The 20,092-nt window shown below is 44.6% G+C and overlaps 1 protein-coding gene across 3 annotated transcripts in view; it reads left to right on the top strand.

The window, feature by feature from the left end:
• Positions 1-20,092, top strand: part of UACA (uveal autoantigen with coiled-coil domains and ankyrin repeats) — a 38,416-nt gene that overhangs the window by 4,735 nt on the left and 13,589 nt on the right. For 2 of the 3 annotated variants that reach the window (XM_089539348.1, XM_089539346.1), the window contains exons 2-15: positions 10,507-10,640; positions 12,465-12,553; positions 13,327-13,391; positions 13,784-13,841; positions 14,360-14,430; positions 14,540-14,646; positions 14,943-15,124; positions 15,385-15,425; positions 15,809-15,898; positions 16,783-16,890; positions 17,637-17,669; positions 18,114-18,212; positions 18,514-18,550; positions 20,007-20,059. In XM_089539348.1, coding sequence (XP_089395474.1) covers positions 10,507-10,640; positions 12,465-12,553; positions 13,327-13,391; positions 13,784-13,841; positions 14,360-14,430; positions 14,540-14,646; positions 14,943-15,124; positions 15,385-15,425; positions 15,809-15,898; positions 16,783-16,890; positions 17,637-17,669; positions 18,114-18,212; positions 18,514-18,550; positions 20,007-20,059 — 1,167 coding nt within the window. Of the gene's footprint in view, positions 1-7,296; positions 7,681-10,506; positions 10,641-12,464; positions 12,554-13,326; positions 13,392-13,783; positions 13,842-14,359; positions 14,431-14,539; positions 14,647-14,942; positions 15,125-15,384; positions 15,426-15,808; positions 15,899-16,782; positions 16,891-17,636; positions 17,670-18,113; positions 18,213-18,513; positions 18,551-20,006; positions 20,060-20,092 lie in introns of those variants that run through there. The other variant, XM_089539349.1, reaches the window with a different exon arrangement.

The following is a 20,092-nucleotide window of genomic DNA, read 5'->3' as shown; positions in this document are numbered from 1 at the left end:
GCCATATGCGACAGGTGACTTGAAAGCATGCTCTCTCTTTCTCACATGTACATACGCACATTGACACTTCCCCAGTGCGCTCTGGTCTATGAGGATGAACTAGCTGGCCTGTTGTTCTCAGAGTGTTTTTATTGCTGTGTGCTTTGCATTCAGTAAATAGCTCTCTGGAGGCTGCTCAAAGTGAAAGGGAAAGGTGGCCTTTTGTTAAAAGCAAACCTGACTGCTCCTTGGGGACTCATTACGCCTGTGTCCTCTGGGTGATACCTTCATCAGTAGACCAGCATATTCTGCACTTGACCAGTGGATCTGTGTATGTTTTGGAGGAGGAAGATAGGGATAATTAGGGCATTCTTGCCAAGGGAATTGGCCACTTTGAGTGCCAGAAACATCCAGTCATTGGCTGCAGCAATGAGGTACCAGCAGAGGCTGGCATTCGCTTTGACATCTGGTACTGGATTTCATGTTATTACATCAGTGCCTCAGCAGAGACCTTTTGGCTGCTGTCATGCATCAGTTGCCAGCAGTAAATATGCCTTTAGTTTCTTGCTTTGAATAATTAGACATCTTCCAGCAAGAGATTCTTCTGCCTTCTGGATTGTGTTTGCATTGTGTTAGTGATTATTGCTACTTCTTTCCTGGGTGTACAATAATGCAGTCTGCCTATATTGACTGGTAGGGTGGCTAGAAGGGCATCATTATTTATTACTGAGTTGACTTTGGATGAAAGACCTCCAAGATCCCTGGTCATCAGGTCTTGCAAACTCAGAGCCATGGCTTCCTTGATTGATCAATCTACCTGCCATATGGTCTCCCACTTTTTCTACTGCCTTCCATTAGTATCTTGGCACTAAGTTTCAATGGTAGTGGGATTGTATGTTTCTGTGCAGCAAGAGGCTATGCTGCTGGTAGCCCTGCTATTAGGAGGGTCTCTCATGTCTGACCTGCTTTTGCAGAATAGGCAGACTCAGTGTGCCAAATGGCTCCTGGGCAGCAGCAGTGATGGACGATGACCCTGGCAGAGGATGTCTTAGCTGACTTTAAAAGAGTCAGTATTGGGCAGAGGGAGACACCTGCTGCCATTCCTTAATGCCATTTACCTTAAAAACCCAACAGCGACCCTAGAAAGGCATGGCATCCTGCATTGTAGATTTATCTGCTTACTTCTGTGCATTAAAGACATGCATTGTTGTGTCTTGCAGATTTTTAAAGGGGTCCAGAGAACAGCCCTAGAAGTGTATGATGCTGAAGATTTACTGGAGCTGGGCTAGCATGGCTCTTGACAGGAGGAGGCTATGGGAAATCTCCCTGGTTAACAGTGAAATGGGTGGAAATGTAGCAGAGATGTTAAAAAGCTTGTGTCCATGTGATAGTAGTCTTGAAATGTTTGTTTCCAGTCTGTGATGCCATGGAAAAGATTGGGCTTGTGTGTGTGTGTCGTTGTTGGGGGCTGGATCAGCCAAGATGCACAGCTGTTACCTTGGTAAGATGTGATTGTGGACGTGGCCCTTCTTCTGGTCCCATATCTTACCTTATTCTAACGGAGGCAAATTGGGGTCACTTCCTTGCAGAGCCCATGAATTGCACCAGAAGGGAGTTTTGGACTCATTCCTTATTCCTCAGAGTTAGGATTGGGTTGCACATTACAGGATTGTGTGTTTCCGAGAGGTCCTGCTTACAGGTGTTAATCTCTTTGAAATGGCTTCAGAATCTGTAGTTCTGTGATTATCTTGCACTTTTTCAGAAGCACACCTGATTGAACCGTTTACGGAGTTGTTGTTTTTTTCTCCCTTTTTGAAGCCCTGGGAGTTGCTGTTTATGCAATTCTGTGTGGGGAGAAAAATGTGTTCCTTGAATGAAACGGCTAAATGAGTTACGACTTGCCTGTCTTAATTACAGGGCGGAGGATGAATCTAACAAAGTTCTGTGTTCAGGAGATAGCTGTTCTGCAGCCACAGGAAGGGCCCTGGCTTCCTGGCAAGGCTTTGGCGCCTGCAGTCTTCAGGTTCAGTCACCACTGGTCACTTTTCAGGGGCAGCCCTGGAAGGAACCCCATCCTGGGCAAGCTTAGTAGTCCATCCAAATGACACTGGAACTGCCCAGAAAGTCACTTCTTATTTTTTAAAAGCTGGATTGTTTTATAAGACAATATCATATATGTGTGTTTTGAGGGGGGTAACCTTGTATTAGAGGGAAATTGTACCACCCACCTACCCAAGTGATGCAGTTCTTCATGTCTGTCTTTCTTTCTTTCTTTCTTTCTTTCTTTGCAGGAACAATTCCTCCCATCAAACTTGACAGAAAAGAATTTCCTCTAGGAACATCTGGGGGTCCTGAAAATGGTCTTTGGGGCCACATGTTCCTTGGAGGGGAGCTTTATGTGTTTGCTGGCATTAGGGCCATGACTCTCTGGTCTGTTCTAGGAATTTAGCACTACCTTTGCCTCACCCCAGGGAGAGGTTTGTCAGTGGGGAGGGATGCTTTGGAGGCATGTGGCTGAGCAGGACCTCTTCCTCTGGAGCAAAACACAGACCATTCCAAACCCTTTAGCTTTTTTCCTCTGAAAAAGGATGTTTCCATTTTGCCTTTTATTTCACAGAAGTAGTGGGCTGAAAGATATCGCTGGGCTTTTCTTCTCACAGCCTTTGTGTCTGGAGGTTTGTGGGGTAGCTTTCTTTGCAATCAGATCGTAACTCCAAATGCACAATATTGCATAAACATCCAGCTCCCTTTTCCTGTGGATGGAGTAGGAGTGTGTGAAATTCTTCTCTTATGGCTCATGGGTGTTCCTTGGAATTCATTTGGCTCACACCAGGTCATCTCTTTAAAAGCTCTTTAATGGGTAATGAACTGTCTTCATACATTAACCTCTTCTTTTCCCATATGACAAAGAAAAAGGAGGATTGCAAAACCCAAGGACTATGAGCTGGGGAGTAAATGGAGAAAGCAGCCCGTTAACTGAGAAGCTGCTGCTGGGGGCAGTGCTCTCCCTCCCTCCCTCCCTCCCTTCCTTCCTTCCTTCCTTCCTTCCTACCTTCCTTTCTTCCTTCCTTCCCATACCTAACTGTGGGGGTCCCTATTGCAGTGGTACAACCTCCTTTTGCTAAATCATGGTTTTTGCAAAATGTTGGTAGGTTACATGGCTATCAAAAAGCAGCTTATCCTGTATTTTCCTACTCAGAAAAGATTTCTGTATTAGTCATTGGTACTAGGATGGAAGCTGTTGGTTAGCAAAGCTAAAGAATCAGGCATATAAGACAGTATAAAAACATCTATGGTGTGGATCCAGATTTAGTCATACTTAGAGGAGACCTATTGATATTGAGGTCCCTCCGATTTCAAGGGTCATAACAAGCTCCAGTTGACTTAAGGGAGTCATTGGTTTCAGAGGGTCTAATGGTCTAAGTAAGACGAAATGTGGATCCAGCCCATAGTTGTGTTCTCCTGCTTCTCCTTCTCTTCCTTCTTTTAATACAACCATTGACAAGTACGTGTTTTCTGTGGTCCATGAACCAGCACATTTGGGTCCAGAGCTGGTATTGTTTCTGCCTCAGTGTGGAAAAGGACTTTGAAAGGTGTCATCTTTAACAATCAAAATTGCCGTGTGCTTGTGTGTGGACCAGATGTAGTAATATTACAAGTCTGGGCTAGCAGGCAGGAAGATGCAAATAGATGTAAACACATACCACTCATTTCACATGAGCACCTGGGATGTAAGAGACTGTGTTGGGCATAGAGTGCCAACTTGGCAGCAAATGTGGCTTTAAAATGACTGGAAGGATTAATTAGTAGAAGGTTGACTGCTGCAGCGGAGGTGGACCCCTCTTAATGGTTCTTGCCATTGTGCCTTGCGTTTTACTCAGAGGGCTGGCATTTGCCTCAGATTTCCCCATCGACAGCCATGGAGAAGGATGGCCTCCTTTAAAGCTGCACCTTATCATTCCAGAGAATTTTAGTGGAGTCCATGCTCTTGAAGCAAAGCAGACACTTTATGGCGCTGCTACTAGATTCTATCTGTTGGTGCAAAGTGTTTCTGAATGGGTGTGTGTGTGTGTTTGCGTGCCACTGACAAAAGGCTCACGTGTCCCAGTTCTTCCCTTCCTACTCAGTTCCCACTGCAAGGGTTTTTTGTATAGTTTTTTCGTTAAACAACAAAACATGCAAATGCATACACACTTTCTCTATCTAAAAGACATGGAAGGAACAAAACAAATCTAACTAATAACAAACAGAACTAACTAAACACTAACTTTTTTTGTATATATATTTTTATTAAACAACAAAACATTCCCTTAAATCAGAATTCACATAAAGACTCAGAACAACAGTACTGACTGAAAAGAGAAGTCTGTTGCTGGTTCTTTCTTAAAACATTCTTCTTGTGAAAACTGTGTGTGTTTGTGTCTTTTCCTAGAAAGCCTCAGTGAGTTCCCCCCCCCCCCCCAAAAAAAAAGGAAATGGAACCTGGGCACCACACCCTTATTTGAAAGTTTAAAAAGGCAAGTGATTTAGCTCTGACACAGTAGGCACTGTTGTGTTTCTTGGGCTTGACAGCAGATGTTGTGGATTGTTAACCTTTGATCATCTCCAAAGGTTAACAATCCATGACTTGGCAGACCTTGAGTTCTCTAGAACGACAGGGAAAAATAAAACGACCCAGCCTAGTCTGGCCTCAGCCCTCCTTTCCTGGACAACGGAAGAACTGCAAAACGCCAGGCCTCTTGGAAGGAGAGCCTATTAATAACCTTTATTGCAGATAGCACCCAGCGCTCCTCATTTCAGCAGCTGCACTCCCTTTCCACTGTCTCTGGTAATTCAAGAACATCCTGTCTCATGTTACCCCTCTTCTTGCATGGGGTGCATAGCATGAGTACCACCTTGCACCTTCACACTCAGGTGCCACAAATTCATTCTTTTGTATGTAGGTTACCGGATTCATAAGGCAGATTTTAAACTAGTGTCTTGTGAGGGTTCAAGGATCATGTGAAGTTCTCACCTCTTTGGTTTCTTGGTCTGTGGAGCAAAATAGAAATGAACCCACACATAGCCTGTTCATGTTTTGCTTTATTAAAGCAGCCTGACACATGTATGCAAATGTATTTCTATTCACTTGCTACTCCAGTTAGATCCCCCTGCACCAAACTACTGGTCTTAGAGGAAACAGTGAGTTAAAAACTCTTCATCGCCAAAGGAAATCTTAAACTATTTCATTAGATACATCTTTATGACAAAAGAGTTGCATCAAGAAGAAAATTGTCATTGTCAGAAATCTTCTGGAACTACTGAATATAATTGTAAGTTATCAAGAAAATGAGTAGCAGTTAAGGTCTACTAGAGCTGCATAAAATCCCTCTTGAACTTGCTTAGAGTACCTAATCCTTGTCACTCCTACTACATTTTAAACTTGGGGGAACAATCCACAAACGTTCCTCGAAACCTTTCAGTACTTGACTCGCTGTCAGTGCAGCCCATCAGTTTCTGGAAAGCAGAGATTTTAAAGCGCATTGAATGGATTTGGATGCAAGCTTCAGCTAGGACTTGTTATCAGCAGTGGAATTAAAAGACACCACAGCAGCTCAGACAAACCGGTTCATTTGGGGCATTCTCAGAGTTCAGCGTCATCTTAATCGTAGAAGCCTAAGTTGAGATGGCCTCACATGCAGCTGCCAGTCCAGTTTGTATGAAACTCCTTCTCATCATCCCGCTTTCTTTTTCTTTCTTTTGCTACTGGAATGTTGTTTTCCTGTGAAAACTCTATTGGGCTGCAGCTGGCTTCCTGGAATGTGCTTCCAAGAGAGAGTTCACTCTGATGTGAGCGCAAGGGTGTGCCTCCGAAACACAGGAAGCAACACAGCGGCTCCTTTCCAGAGTGCCATGCACGCCTGCCTGGTCTGTGGTGGGAAAAGGACCCACAGCCCTTGCCCCACTTCATCTGAGAAATGGTGCTTTGTGAACAGCAGACCCCAATTTGCAGTGGCTGGAAGGGCCCCTTGGCCAAGGGAATTGCCACACTGCTGGTGCTGGACCCCCAAACCAACCGTTCATCTTTGTCTGTAATAATTTTCATGTGTAGTGCACATATCCATTGAGGAGAGAGTGCCGCTAGTATTTGGGTACTGTTGTATGCCAAGAGAAGCTTCACTTGCACTAAGGGTTGGTAGGCAAAGCTTGGAGGATCATCTACAGAGGCCTGAAGAAGGGTTGGCAGAGCAAAAGCCATGCCAGACCTATGTGCAGCCATGAGTGAGCAAGGGATTTCTCTATTTCTGTGGGGTGGAATAGAAGGGTTTAAGTCAGCCCATGAAATCCAACAAGTGTCCTTGAGCAGACCAACCTCCTGCCTTCTCAGAGGGACTGAAGCACCGTTTGGGATTTTACAAGAAGGGCCACCCTACAAAAATGTTATGTTCCTTCCTCCCCGTTCGATGCCTTCACAATCTGGAGGGACCCAGTTTATTTTATGGGCTGCTCTTTGGACCATTGGGCCTGAGAGGTCGCATTCAGTGCCATCAACCCAATGTGGCAGAGATGGCAAGTTTTAAGAGTGAGCTGCCTTGACCAGAGTGAAAAGAAGGGGTGGGAATCCTGTCCCTCCTGCTCTTGTTAATCGTTACCTTGTCTAATTAACACTTTGGATCAGGCTCTGGGGGGCTTCTTGGCTAGCTTGCTAGGAGACAGCCTGGCAGCAAACGTAAGCTGAAACCACCTTGCTTTTCAGAATGGGGTTCTGGCTTGTAAAAGGATATTCCTTTCCTATTTACACGCATGTCTTCCAATTTAACATCAGAGATGCTTTTGTCAAAATAGACTCTTGCATTCCTCATGCTGCCATGGAACGTTGTTTGGTGCGGTCATATGACTGCAAAGCTACCGCCGGCTGTAAGTTGCTGAGAGCGCAGACTGGTTAGCGGGGTTCCCAGCAATGTCCAGCATGCCCAATTTCACGGCGGCTTAGAGGCACCCCTTGGAAAGTGTCAGCTCTAAGCTAATTAGGTGTGGAGCGTTTGCTCTGTAGAAGCTGATGGTGGTTGTGGCAGTAGTGTGTCGCCCACTTGCGGCGGGATCCATGGGCTCATTCTTGCTCCTGCTGGCCAACAGCAACCATAACGTATTACTCACCGTTGGAGCATGCACTGAATGTATTCTTAGCTATTTCTTTCAATCACTCAGCTATCAAGTACCGGGCAAATCAAAAAATAGCTCTGGACTGATGTGAGACTGTCTGCATATTGTTTACAGGATATTTCAGAGCTGGGCAATATTTACTGTGTCTGAGCGGCTGAGGCGGTAGTAGTTGGTGCCACGGCGCAGAGGCAGGGAAAACAAAAGCCATGTGAGGTAGGGCTTCCCAGCTGAAGCCGTTGGCACAGCCTGCTGGGAAGGACAGTCGTGCTTGGCAGAGGCTGGCCTTGGAAGCTGTTTCGTCTTTGCAGAGTTATGAAGGCTGAAGAAGACCCTGAAGATGGAGAAGATGTGACCAGCAATCCGAGTTAAGCGGAGGGCGGCCAGGATGAGCGCCGGAGGGCAGCGAGACTCTAGATGACCAAGGGTGGTTCCCTTGGACTCTCTGGCGGCCTCCCTCTCTCCCTATAACTGCATGTTTGGTACATCGCTTGCTCTCAGCTGCAAGGACCTGGGAAGTCTAGGATGAGTTGCCTGTTTTCCTGTGCCCTTAAAAACACAGTAGGTATCACAGTAGCTTTTGGCAGTGTGGCTTTAAACCTGTGCCTCCCTGGTTTTCCTTCTCCCTTGCTGATGTGGCCTGATTTACAGCATCACCTTCTTTCCATTAACAGCTCTTTGAGCATTTCTTTTGATTTACAGATGCTTTGCATAGTAGGAGGTGAGTCAGTTGACACAGTGCAGAAAATGTCAAGGGCCGTAGGTTTCTACCCAGGAGCGTGTGCTGAACCAGGAAGCTTTTTTCATTGTAACCTAAGCGCCTTAACTATGGCTGATCCATTGTTTCATGTTCTGTGGGGCTTCATTTTGAAAGGAGATATAATTTCATTGCTTTTCTCTGTCTCTGTAAAATGGAGAATTAAATGGCAGAGCCATTCTGGTGCTTTTTTTATTTGTACAGGGTGCGCCAGATCAGCTGTTACTTTTTCAAATCAGGGAAGACAGTTTGCAAACCTTGCTTAAACTGTTTGTCAGACTGATAGTCTCCCTACAAACACCTGGTCCTTGTCCTGAGATAATGAAGGATGTGGGGGTGAGGAGGTGGCTGGCGTGGGAAGACCAGCGAGTTGGAAAGGAGGGGAGTTTTGCTCATCCTCTGCAGGGACTATGTAGGAAAGCCCCAGCAAGTTCAAGGGGAAGACTTAAAAGTCTTAAAGGCTGCTCCAGTCTGTTCCTTGCAAATACCTCCTCTACCTGTGTTAGTGGAAATGTAAAGGAGTTCCCAAGCACATATTTCTGTTTCTCTTGCAATGTCAGATTTGCTCCTGAAAGCTACTAATGAGTTTTCCATCCAAGGATTGTTGTGTTTGCTGTTTTCGTCAGTGGAGAGTATGGTAAGGGAAGGGGGAGTTACTCACTGGAGCATGTTGCAGAAGAGTATTGCTGAAGACTTAGACTTGTAGGCTGAGATATGAATACACACTTGGTTTCATGTCACCATAATCTCACAGAGAACACAATTAGCCATATAGTCAAATGCTGTGGCTATTAGTTTCTGTGCAAACTTTGCTCACTGACTGAGCGAACTAAATCTTGGCACAGATGCTATGATCTGAATTCTAGATGTAAAAGTACACTTGGACATGTGAGTGACTGTGAGCTACTGTATTCGAGATCCTTTTCTGAAGCCGTTCATACTTTGGGATTGTGTGTGTGTGTTTAAATCTGGTTGCAGGGAGGGGAAGGGTTTAAATATTCTTGTGGATTGCTTTAATTGTCCTGTACATCTGTCCTCTCACGTTGGGAGCCATCCCTCACTGTCAGAGGAATGAGTGGCATTAAAGCCTGGTCGGTACGTGCAGCAGAAACGGGGCGTTTGGTTTGGGGAGCCATGTCTGAAAGCTCTCTACGTGAGAAAGGAGTTGCTAAAACCTCTTCGCTACTGATGGCCAAGTTTAGCATTTCCTCCAGGCATGTCAGTCACTGTGTCATCTTTGGTGGTTCCAGCAACCAAGTCAGATGCACATATCCAGATTGTACTATTGGACTTCCATGTACTGTAGCACTACTGTATCTGTTGCGATAGACTCTTACCATTTACTCGACACTCTATTTTCCCCATAAACTACCATAAGAAAGCAGTGTGCTTGGTGCTGTGGCTCGGTCTTTCTTGCGTTCTGGAAGCAGTAGTGTGTCTTACTACTTCTTTGTGGACAAAATCATTTGTTCCACTGTTCAGATAGGGAGGTGTGCTGCCCTTCGGGCAGAGATCAGTCTCCCTTTTGTGGGGGAAAATACTAATGAAGTAGGCTTGGAAGTAGAAGAATCTCAGAAAGGACAAATTCCTGTGCATTTCAAACGTACTCCTTAATTCTTCCTCTGAAAAGCCTCTGATTGAAAAACCTGCAAGTCTTTTGTAGCTGTAGCGGAGAAAGCTTGGTCTTCAAGCCAGGAGAAGAGGGACATTGTTTTGAAACTTTGAGGGAAGTCTGCTTGAAACCCCAGTAGTTTTCCCCTCTCAAAACAAGAAATGCCGAGAAAGGTGGAGAACCTCGATTGTGTTGCTGGAAAGAAAATGAGGTGGCCTCACCACAAATCCGAAAGGAATGCTGCCTCCTTTCAGCTGAATGCTATGCCCTGTTAACCCTGACCAGGAAACTCTGGGAACAGGCAGGAGGGGAAAGGGAACCAGGGTCCCCGAAGTTACTTCTGTTTCCTTAGATCTTTAATTCTACAGCAGAGGAAAAGGGCAATTTGAGAATTGGCTCAGGAAACTGCCTTTTTCATGGCCATGCCATTGAGCCATCTAACCTGTTGTCATCTTCTCTGGCTGGCAGCTCTGGCTCTTGGGCCAAGTGAAGCCAGGAAGAGTGAGGTTGTTCCCATCAGCTTCTCCTTCAGATTTGTTTAACTGAAGCTGTCAGTCAACCTGAGACCACCTTCGCCATCTCAAAGAGAGATTGCAGTGCAGAGACACGGTGCTGGTGGCTTTTAAAATGACTATTTTGGATGTCAAAATCCACATTAATGTAATATTGTACTTTTATTAGGCCAAATAAAAGGTCGCAGAATGTTTCAGCTTTTGAGGTCTGTTAATCAGGCAAGATTGGGTGGGATGAATGAACTGAAGTTGCAGTTGTGGCATCTTTTTGCTCTGCGAATCCAGAGCCTGGCTTTTCCAGGTAACTGGGTTGACATCTCTGAAATCACGTCCCCGTCCCCCCAACCACCATCTGACCACATATCTAATAAATAATACTTTTCTTCCCCATTTCTCCCCTTCTCTCAGTGTTATAACCAGGCTTGGGAAGCAGAGGCTCTTCTAGTGTTCCTGGACAAATTCCATTGCTGGAGAGTAAACACGTTTCTCTTGCGTTCTCCCCACAGTTGACTGCAGACTGGAACAAATACGATGACCGATTGATGAAAGCAGCTGAAAGGGGCGACGTGGAGAAGATCTCGTCTGTCCTCACCAAGAAGGGAGTGAACCCCACCAAGCTAGATGTGGAAGGGAGATCTGCGTGAGTAGAAACTGGGCTTTGACGTCAGCCGCTCTGGGGCTGCACAGCGGGATCTCCTCCAGTTCCTCCGGCTTCTCAGGGGGACCGTAGATCCTCCTAGATCATTGTGCATTGTCTTTTTTTTTAGGGGGATGCTAATCTTTCTCTTAGGTCTTTCCTTTCCTGATACTAACTTGTTTTAATAATTGTTTCTTGAAAAGTGCTTATTTGTGCTTTGGAAAGGGGCCATATAAACACACTAGTTAAATCAAAAGCTGTTCAGTCTTACATTTGGGGAAGAGCATTTCACGTTTGCAGAAAACATGTCTTTTTTGGATAGCCAACTCTATTGGTAGTTGCAAAATATCTATGTGAAAACTGTGGTTTGAAGTCCTTTTGCACACAATTCTAGCATTGGCATATGCTGTTGTTGTGATCAGTGAGAACTCAACCTGGCATATGTGTTTGTGGTACTCAACATGTGTTCTTCCTGTTTAAGGCAAAGGATACTCTGTAGTTAATACGCTTTTTAAAAAAATAAGGCATCGACTTAGGGTCATCTCGGTTCTCAGACTGACCTTTGAGGTGGGTTGGTGTTCGTCTCAGCTCTCCCCATCTGGACTGTGATGCTAGCGGTGGTGGCAACCCTACAACCACTTAGTCTAATGAAAGGCTGGGCTGAAATTTCAGCTGGGGGCTTCCTCCCCCTTATTTTCAACATCCGCGAGTGTACTAATAACAAACACTAAAGCACAGTATAAATTGTTTCAAAAAGAAGGATCAGTATTGATTGAGGCTGAAAGACTGAGGCAAAGAGGAAGCCCACAGATATTTTGCATCTAATAAAATTGGCTGTCAAAAAAATCCACATACCTGAAGTACACAGCAAAGTGTTAGCAGAGAGAGAGTTTTTCTCTCAATTCAGGAGAAGAAAGCGTGGAAGGGACTTTTTTTAACAACATCAACAATAATTAAGGACAGTGCTGCTTATCACCTTCCCCCAGGCGCTGTGACTGACGCATGCATGTACACACAGACTTAAAAGAGAGTCCCAAATGATGTCCATATTTGCTAGACAACCCGCATGCATCCATCCCTGAAGATGATCTTGCAGGAGAGCGCAGGGGCTGGACATGCGGAGGGATGTTTGTACTTGTTGGCTTGAGCGTGTGCGGCAGGGTGGAGCTGACCTGAATAGATCAGATCCAGCTGGCTGAAAAGCAAAGGACTGGGTGGTCTGTGCCAGGCTTTCTCAAGAGCAACAAAAACTTGGGCTATAGCTGGGGTGTGTATGTGGTTTGCTTCATAGATTTTCTGGGGAGGAGGAGAAGAAAAGACTCCTATCTTTCCCATGTGGTTCGTATTACTTTGTGGCATCTGCTCTGGTTGTGAGCCCCTTTATTTGCTTCTCTCCCTGAACTCTTGCACTCACACGTGATCGGGGTGATATTTGTGGTAACTTCAGAACCATCTAAGTACCCAGAGCAAAGACATTTTCAATAGCGGTCTCAAATTACCCCACAGAACTGTTTTCAGTCTTAAATTGGACGTGGTCAGAACTCCTAATGCTAGGGGTTATTCTGCAAGATTTATACTGAAGGGTTTGTGGTGAGTGACTTTGGGTGGTTGGCACTGAAACCCAAGCCACCCCTGGAATCATGCCACCTGAGGTAAAAGCCAGCTGTGGAAGACTTTTCAGGCACTTTTGCCCACTGTCTTGCATGGGGTGGGCAACAGTTCTGCCATGGGACACTGGATGGGGATTTATGTCAGAGTAAATGGGCATTCAGTTGGACTGTGACCAAAGCATCAGAAAATCTCATTTCCTATCTTCTTTTACTTTAGATTTCACGTTGTAGCATCCAAAGGAAACCTTGACTGTTTGAATGCCATTCTCATACATGGGGTTGACATTGTGGCTACCGATGCGGCAGGTATCCTTCCTTGTTTAAAAACTTAAGAATTCCAGCCTTCTGAAAACTGAGGGTGTGTTTGTGAGAGAGAGATCCTGTAATCCTATCAGATGCCTAGAAGATGTTTTCCAGCTTGCATTCTGGATTTCTTGCTGGCTGCAATGTGAGAAGGGTATGTCCTGTGGAACTGAGAGGGCAGAAAAGGATTCAAACTGAGGTGGGCCATGCACAGCACCTGTGCTTCATGCACCACATACTCATGTTTGTGCCGTTTTGATGGCAGAAACATGATCCCTGGCAATTTTTCTTTGAAAGCAGGATGTGTGGGTAACATGCACCTTTTTAAAAAGCAGAATTACTATGTCCCTGGAAGTATCATTCTGCTATAAAACATGGTGCACTTCTCCCGTGTACTTTCATTTCAAAGGAAATTGTAGCTTATTTGTTGTTGCTGTCGTTGCCAGAGTTCGGTGACATGGCAATAGCAGTCATTGTGTGGCTCCTGTTGAGTTGGCGGAGACCAGTGCCTCTCTCTGACTCCCCAGGAGGCGGCTCATCCTGGTTTAAAGTGATTGACACCTTGGCATAGATTAACTGTAAATTATACATCCCTCACTCAAATCCTGTGTGTGTTGAAATGTGTCATCTGGTGAAGTAGTCGTTATTTTTAGCACCATCTGTGGGCAACCTACAATCCATTTATATGTCTAGGTCTGTGATATGTCTTACTTGAACACTTTAGCATGTCTTTTATGACTCTGTTTAGTGACTCTTTGCCATTGTAACCTCTCTAGGAAGGAATGCTCTACACCTGGCTGCAAAGTATGGGCACGCACTCTGTCTGCAAAAACTGTTGCAGGTACTGAATGCTTATTTTATTTATGTAATTATTTATTTGATTTGTATGCTGCTTCTTTACCAAAGTGGCTCCCAGAAAGAGTCACTTTAAAAAACATAACAATGAAAATAATTAAAAACAGGGTGGGAGCAGCCTTTCCACTCCTGCTTATGAGCAAGAATCCTGTAGCCTAGCAGTTAAGCACATCCTCTGCAAAATTATGAGGTATGGGATGATGCCAGAGGGCTGTAAAACCACCACAAAGGACACTTCCGCTTCAGTTTGTGTAAGCATTTTGGGAACTGAATCATCCTTCAAATGCCTAGTCTGTTGTGAGAACTGCTAATTCTAAGTGCTGGAACTATTAAATAGGGGCCTAGTGGTGATAAAAATGTGTTTGGCTGTTTTGACAGTACAACTGCCCAACAGAAAATGTGGATCTACAGGGTCGTACTGCCCTTCATGATGCGGGTAAGGGGTGCTCCTCCTTTGGAGCAGTTGTGTTTTAACTACTATGAAAAGGCCAGTAGTCGCCCAGCCATGTGCACAGCCACTCGGTTGCCATAGGTAGGTGAGGAGTTTCTCCAAACTTTCAGCCAGGAAAGGTTTAAGAAATTAGAGGGGAGAGGTTCTCTTTCTTCCACATGATCTCTATGCCCCAGATGACCAAGAACAATGTAGGTAGGTGAGCTAGAAAGAACATGTAGTGTTGACACTATTGCAAGGTTGATGTTAAGATGGCTTCTCCCCACATAATGGAACGTGCTGGCACAACATTTTGAATGTTACTTCAGCTCCTTTCAAGCCTTTTCTTGTTGTTCAGCATTTGTGGTTGGAAATATTCCTGTTGTTCCATTACCACTGATGGCTACTAGTTACTATTAAAGCAGAATATAAACTTATAGTGAGCTGCAGAACAGCAAATAATTTGCTTGTTGTGTAATTTCCCCTTTGGAGTTAATAATGTGGTGTTCCTCTGTTTCCCAAAGCAATGTCAGATTGTTCCTCCAGCATACAATTGCTGTGTGACCATGGAGCCTTGGTGAACGCCAGAGATGCAGTAAGTCTCACAAAGGCCCTTCAGAGAGTCTCTCTCGCAGCCCTGTCTCCCGCTGACTAGATACAGTTTGTTATGCCTTTTCTTTAATATTTCCTTCCCTTCCTTCTAGGATGGAAGGACCCCTCTGGTGCTGGCCACTCAGATGTGTCGTCCAACCATCTGTCAACTTCTTCTAGACAGAGGGGCTGATGTCAATGCAAGAGACAAACAGAACCGGTAATGCATTTCTCTAGCACCTATTGAATGTTGTTGGTGCTGTTGTTATTTGCTGTCACCTTCGCTTCACCTTACAGTGACCCTATAAATGAGGGACATCTGGGAGATGCTGTTGAGCCCAGCTCAAGTCTTGCAAATTCAGAGCACTCTATCTAACTGTAATGCACTCTTCCTCTTTTTCTACTGCCTTCCACCTTACAAAGTCTAATTATGTTTTCTAATGAGTCGTGTCTTCTCATGATATGTCCAAAGTACAATGGCCTCGGTTGAGTAATTCCTTTCTCTCTGTCTTTCAGGACCTCTCTGATGTTGGGCTGTGAATACGGCTGCAAGGATGCTGTGGAAGTTTTGCTCAAAAATGGTGCAGATGTCTGTTTGGTTGATGCCCTTGGCCATGACTGCTCTTACTATGCACGGATTGGGGACAACGTTGAAATCTTGGCTTTGATCAAGGCTGCTGTGGAGGACTCCAGCAAAGGTATGCTGGCCTTCTTTGGGAGGGAGAGAGGGGGAAAGAGTTGTAAAAGTGAGAATCTCCCCATCCCTGTATTCCTGGGATGTTCTTCTTGTTTTCAACTTCATTTTGGCACACATTTCAATTCTGATCTGGACATGATTAGCAAGTTGGAAGGCATCCTTTCAGCTTGTTAAGAATATGTCAAATTTTGTCTTAAACTCTGTATAAAATTGGATGGAACAGCTAACATAAAACAAATTGTGCATTTTTTTTTTGTTTAGCAAGTTATGAAGTTATGAAGAAAGGGCAGCCACTCCCAAAGGTAAGGATCCTAGCTGATGTTTCTCATGGAGAGCGGTTGTTGCAGGTGCACAGCCAAGATGGGTTTTGCTTCCTTGGCGTTTGGGAGGAGATTTTGCCATTCAGGAAAGATTGGTTATTGGTGTCCCAGCCATCATAAAATACTGCAGACTTGCTCAAAATGAATAGCATCCCCCTCCTCTCCCCAATTGCTGGTGACATCTGCTGTCCAACATCCCCACCTCCTGGACTTGTTTGGAATGCAAGAACCTCCATTTGCCTCCCTGGTTCTGTAGCTGCCTATGAGGCAGGTCACCAATTGAGTTCTCTGTCACATTTTTGCCAGGATAATGTGACTCCCCATGTATTTTTGCTTACTGGGGGTGTCTTTGTGTTGTGTAACAGGTGGCCAGCATGCGGCCAAAGTGGACTCAGCCTAGCATCTCTGAAGAAGCCAGCTTTAAGCCGTGCCAGAGGGAGCAATGGAATGTGCAGGTGAAGGAATGACCCTGGCCTCTCTCTGAGTTGCTCTCTGTTTAGAAAGCTTCACTTTCAAAGCAGTAGGAAATTTCCACCATCATTACTCCTAGGAAATCCTAGATTTGCTGGCAAAGTTCTTTCCAACGTTCTGCGGGTGGGGAGGGGTCTGTGGTACAAATGTTAAAACAGGTAGCATTCACAACTTGGAAATGTGACCATGTGTGGACTGCAGTTCCTGGAATTTCCTAGCCAGTATGACTAGTGGCAATATGCATGAGGAAATGCTTGCAAACTTGACCTGGGTGTCTCCAAACAGCTTATTTATTTTATTTTGTAGATTAACCCCAAACATCATTTCTTGTTCTGGAGGCTTAAACTGTGCAGTTTCAAATTTTGTATAAATAACAAAACAGATACCAGGTTAAAGTGAAGTTGTCGCCTTCTCTTTGTCGTTTGGATGCCCTCATTTGAAAAGTAATTTTCCCCTCAAGTTCCTTATCCAAGAATTAACAGAGAGTTTGGGACTGAGGAATTTCATCCCTGGCAGACCCAAGGCAGACCTTCAAGCTGATGCCTTGGGCTCATGGCGAGGCTCTTGGTTTCAGAGCTGTGGGGTGTGGGGACAAGGCTTGGGCTGAAGCCCCAACTAGAGCTGGCTTCCCTCAGCTGTTGACAGGCTTGAGATAAGCAGCTGCTGTGAAGTGCTCTGATGGCCTCTTAAGTGCAGGAACAAGAAAAGGCAGCTGTTCCTGGCCCCTTGCCATTTTTAGCAAGGTTGCTCTCCAGTGCTGAGACTGAGTCAAGATATGTTTGCATTTGTTGCATCTTAACACAAGTTGCTGTAAGGCCTGTTTGTGATAAATGCTCTGGATCTGAAGGTGCGTCCTTTTTTGTTTCAGGACTTGGAAAGAGAGAATGAAGACTTGAAAGGCAGGCTGAGGGAGATCCAGCAGGAACACCGAATCCTACTAGACAGAATAAGTGGGCTGCAGCTACAGCTGAATGAGGTAACCAAAAAAGACTCCAATAACTTTTAGAGCCTGTCAGAAAATACACTGGATAATGTGAAGGCAGATTCAAAGGCTACAAATTACCTAAAGGCCCCCATAATAACTTTTGGCCATGACTCACAAGACCCAGTTGTGCTGCTATGATGGTGGGGACCTTTAGGTAATTGATAGCCTTTGACTCTGCCTTCACGTTATCCAGTGTATTTTCTGGTAAGTTCTAGTGAGGAAAGAAGGATACTTTGCCAGCCTCAGGTTTGATGCTGCCTTCAGCTGATTTCATAGAATCTCTGTCCTCAAATTGACAGGTGTGGTTTTTTTTTTTTGCTTTTCTATCCCTGAGTGATCTAAAACCTATTATTTTACTGTGTCTATCTGTTTACTTTTTTACACCACCTTCCTTTAAAGCAAGCTGGCAAATATTAGACATAATCATGGAAAAATAAAACCTACAAAAATCAATTGAAACAAATGAAAAATAGTAGAACAGCAGTAAAAAACCAGAAATATAATTTAACAGGCCAAATTGCTGTGTTCCAAGTATTGCAAAACCTATGAATTTTACCAATAACTTTGGTGGGAATTCTATATAAACTTACACTGGCAAAGCATTAGGAATAAACTCTTCTAGAACATGGCCACATAGCCTGAAAAACCCACAAAAAACTATGGATGCCGGCCATGAAAGCCTTCAACTTCACGTTACACTTTATGATTTGCGTGTCTTTTTTTGTTCTGTTTTGCAGGAGCAAATGATTGCTGACGATCTTGAAAGTGAGGTAAAGAGAGGAACAAAGTGCATCTCCATCCCCTGCTCTGTTTATTAGATACCTGAGGGTCAGGTTCTGCCAGCTCCTTTGCCATTTGGGGAATATTTAGCTTGAAATAGTGAAGTAGGGATGGTCTGAATATTCTTGATGTTTTGGCCTCGTTTTAAGCGTTCATAGCACTAACAATAAAAACTTCTTTGCACAGCTTCCCTTGAGTTACATAAAATCCATTTAAGAATCAAGTAACACTGAAGTCAGATCTAGTCTTCCTTGGAAATTGGGTCCTCTCTGAGGGCTGGTTTTATTTGAGCCATGTGTCAAAGCTATATCATTTTCAGGTCTAGAAAGTGAGAGGGACACCCCTGTCTGCTTCCTTTTAACCTGAAAGATTTCCATGTTAATAATATTCCTTGGTGCTTAGTTTTGCCCTTTGGTGTTTATGTTCACTTTCAGAAGGCTGAGCTCAGGAAGCTTCTGACAGCAAAAGAAAAGCAGCAAGAGGAGAGCCTGCGAATGCTTGAAGCTCTGAAGTTGAAGCTGAGGTTCTATGAGGTGTGTCCTTTAACTGGGGAGGCCTAGATCCTTTCCTTAGCAGCCCTGCACAGTATTGGGTAGAAGACTGAGCTTAGGGGGCTCAGTCTGGAGCAGGTGGCCCTCTGGCCCTGGTACGCACCTTGTTAAAATGGATGAAACCTCTCCCATCTTTCAACTGGATTTTAAATGAAGGAAACTTTCCCTGTGTGCTTTCTCTACTGTGGCTATGAGTTAATTTTGAAATTGCAAGTTTCATCTAACAACCCATATATTAGCCAGTTATGTCATCTGTCTGAACTAATATTTGTTTTTATTTCAGAGTGACCATGCAGCATCTGGAAGCAGTTTTAGTAACAGTAAGTATTCCTTTTCTGTTGCTATCGTATATTATTCTCTTAACCATCTTCCTTCCCAATCCATTCCCAGTTCTGTTGTCAAGACATCCTAATTTGACTGGATATGGGAGCTTTTGGATTCACAACCACAAAGAATAGCTCAGGTGTAGTGTATGTGTGTATACGTGTGTGTATACGTGTGTGTGTGTGTGTGTGTGTGAATAGACACAGCAACTGAATAAATGTGGTTTACTTAGGGGCTAATCAAGGAACAAGATAATACAGCTCTTGATGTATCTGCCCATGCTGCATACAGATATCATGTGTCATGGTTTTAACAGACTAGAGACTTATGATACAGGAGGATGTTCAAGGCTGCTGGTGTCAGGACCTCCAGCCTCCGCAGGGTTCATCCTGTCTACTTCCATTTCTCCTCATAGCATGGGGTCTTGGGGTCCCAGCGTGATCAGCAGTAGGAGCGATGATAGCCATTTTATGACTGCCAGGATTTGCTGGTGTCCATTGGCTTTTAGCTTGTAATGCTCCAAGTCTGCTTCCTCATCCTTTTAAAAGAGAAGCTGATTTCCTTAAACAAAGTCTTGTGAGATTTTAAACAGTGTTGTTGTGGCACACGCCAAGGAATGCAAATGCTGCAGCTGGTGGCTGCATGTGGCCCTTGGCAGTGAGGGTTTCCTGAACACCTTGGAGGCCTTCCTTGATGATGATGATGATGATGATGATTAGAGAAAAGCACGTCAACTGAAAAACTGCTTTTGGGGCAAAAATGGACCCCAATAGGCTTGTTTTGTTTCCAAATACCATTTCATCCCATTCCCCCAAAACAGCCAAAACCAGCACTGTATCAGTGTGATAGGAAGTCACCTGAGAGTTCACTTATGGGTGCTGCAGAATTTGGTGCTGCAGCTTGCCAAAAATGGCTCTCTGGTCCCCTGAGCGCTCCCATTCCTGGTATAAATTTTTGTGGAATAGAGTCCTCCTCCTCCCATCTGTGAGCTTTTAGTCTGACCTGACAGAGCAATGAGCTTGACCTGTAATAGGGAAGCTGCAAGCCACGATGGAAGATTTGCATCCGTTTATTCTTTTCTGTGTCCATTGTGCTGCTTTTCCTGTTCCGAAGAGAGAAGGGCAGCGCTAGCTGATGATGGCATATGTCCTATCAGAAGGTGAGTGGGGAATGGTCATACAGTGCTGTGCTTGGTGTTTAAAGGTGCTGCGGTGGTGTTGCTAGTATAGGTACTATCATCTGGATTTCTTCCAGGTCTTGGTCAGTATGCCTCTGTCCTTTTTTATATGGCTTGTTGTTGTCCACAAAAGCTATATTTCAGTAGTCTTCAAGGTGCCTCAAGACTCTCTCCTCTTGTCCCCTGCCAAAGCAGAGCAACTGGAAAATAGTTTACATATACACTGTACTTATGCTTTGTCAAAGAGACAGCTAATATGTTTGTTTTTCTTGAAGGGAAGGAAGATGCTCTGCTAAAGCAGGATTCGGTGTATTCTGCAGAACCACAGGTAACTGGATGGTTGGCTCTTTCCTCACATGTG

This window comes from Sceloporus occidentalis, unplaced genomic scaffold, assembly GCF_023333645.1.
Source record: "Sceloporus occidentalis isolate IW3139 unplaced genomic scaffold, rSceOcc1.0.p SCAF_9, whole genome shotgun sequence".
NCBI classification, from domain to species: domain Eukaryota; kingdom Metazoa; phylum Chordata; class Lepidosauria; order Squamata; family Phrynosomatidae; genus Sceloporus; species Sceloporus occidentalis.
Note: the sequence above shows the minus strand (reverse complement) of the source record. Positions and strands in the feature narration are given on the sequence as shown.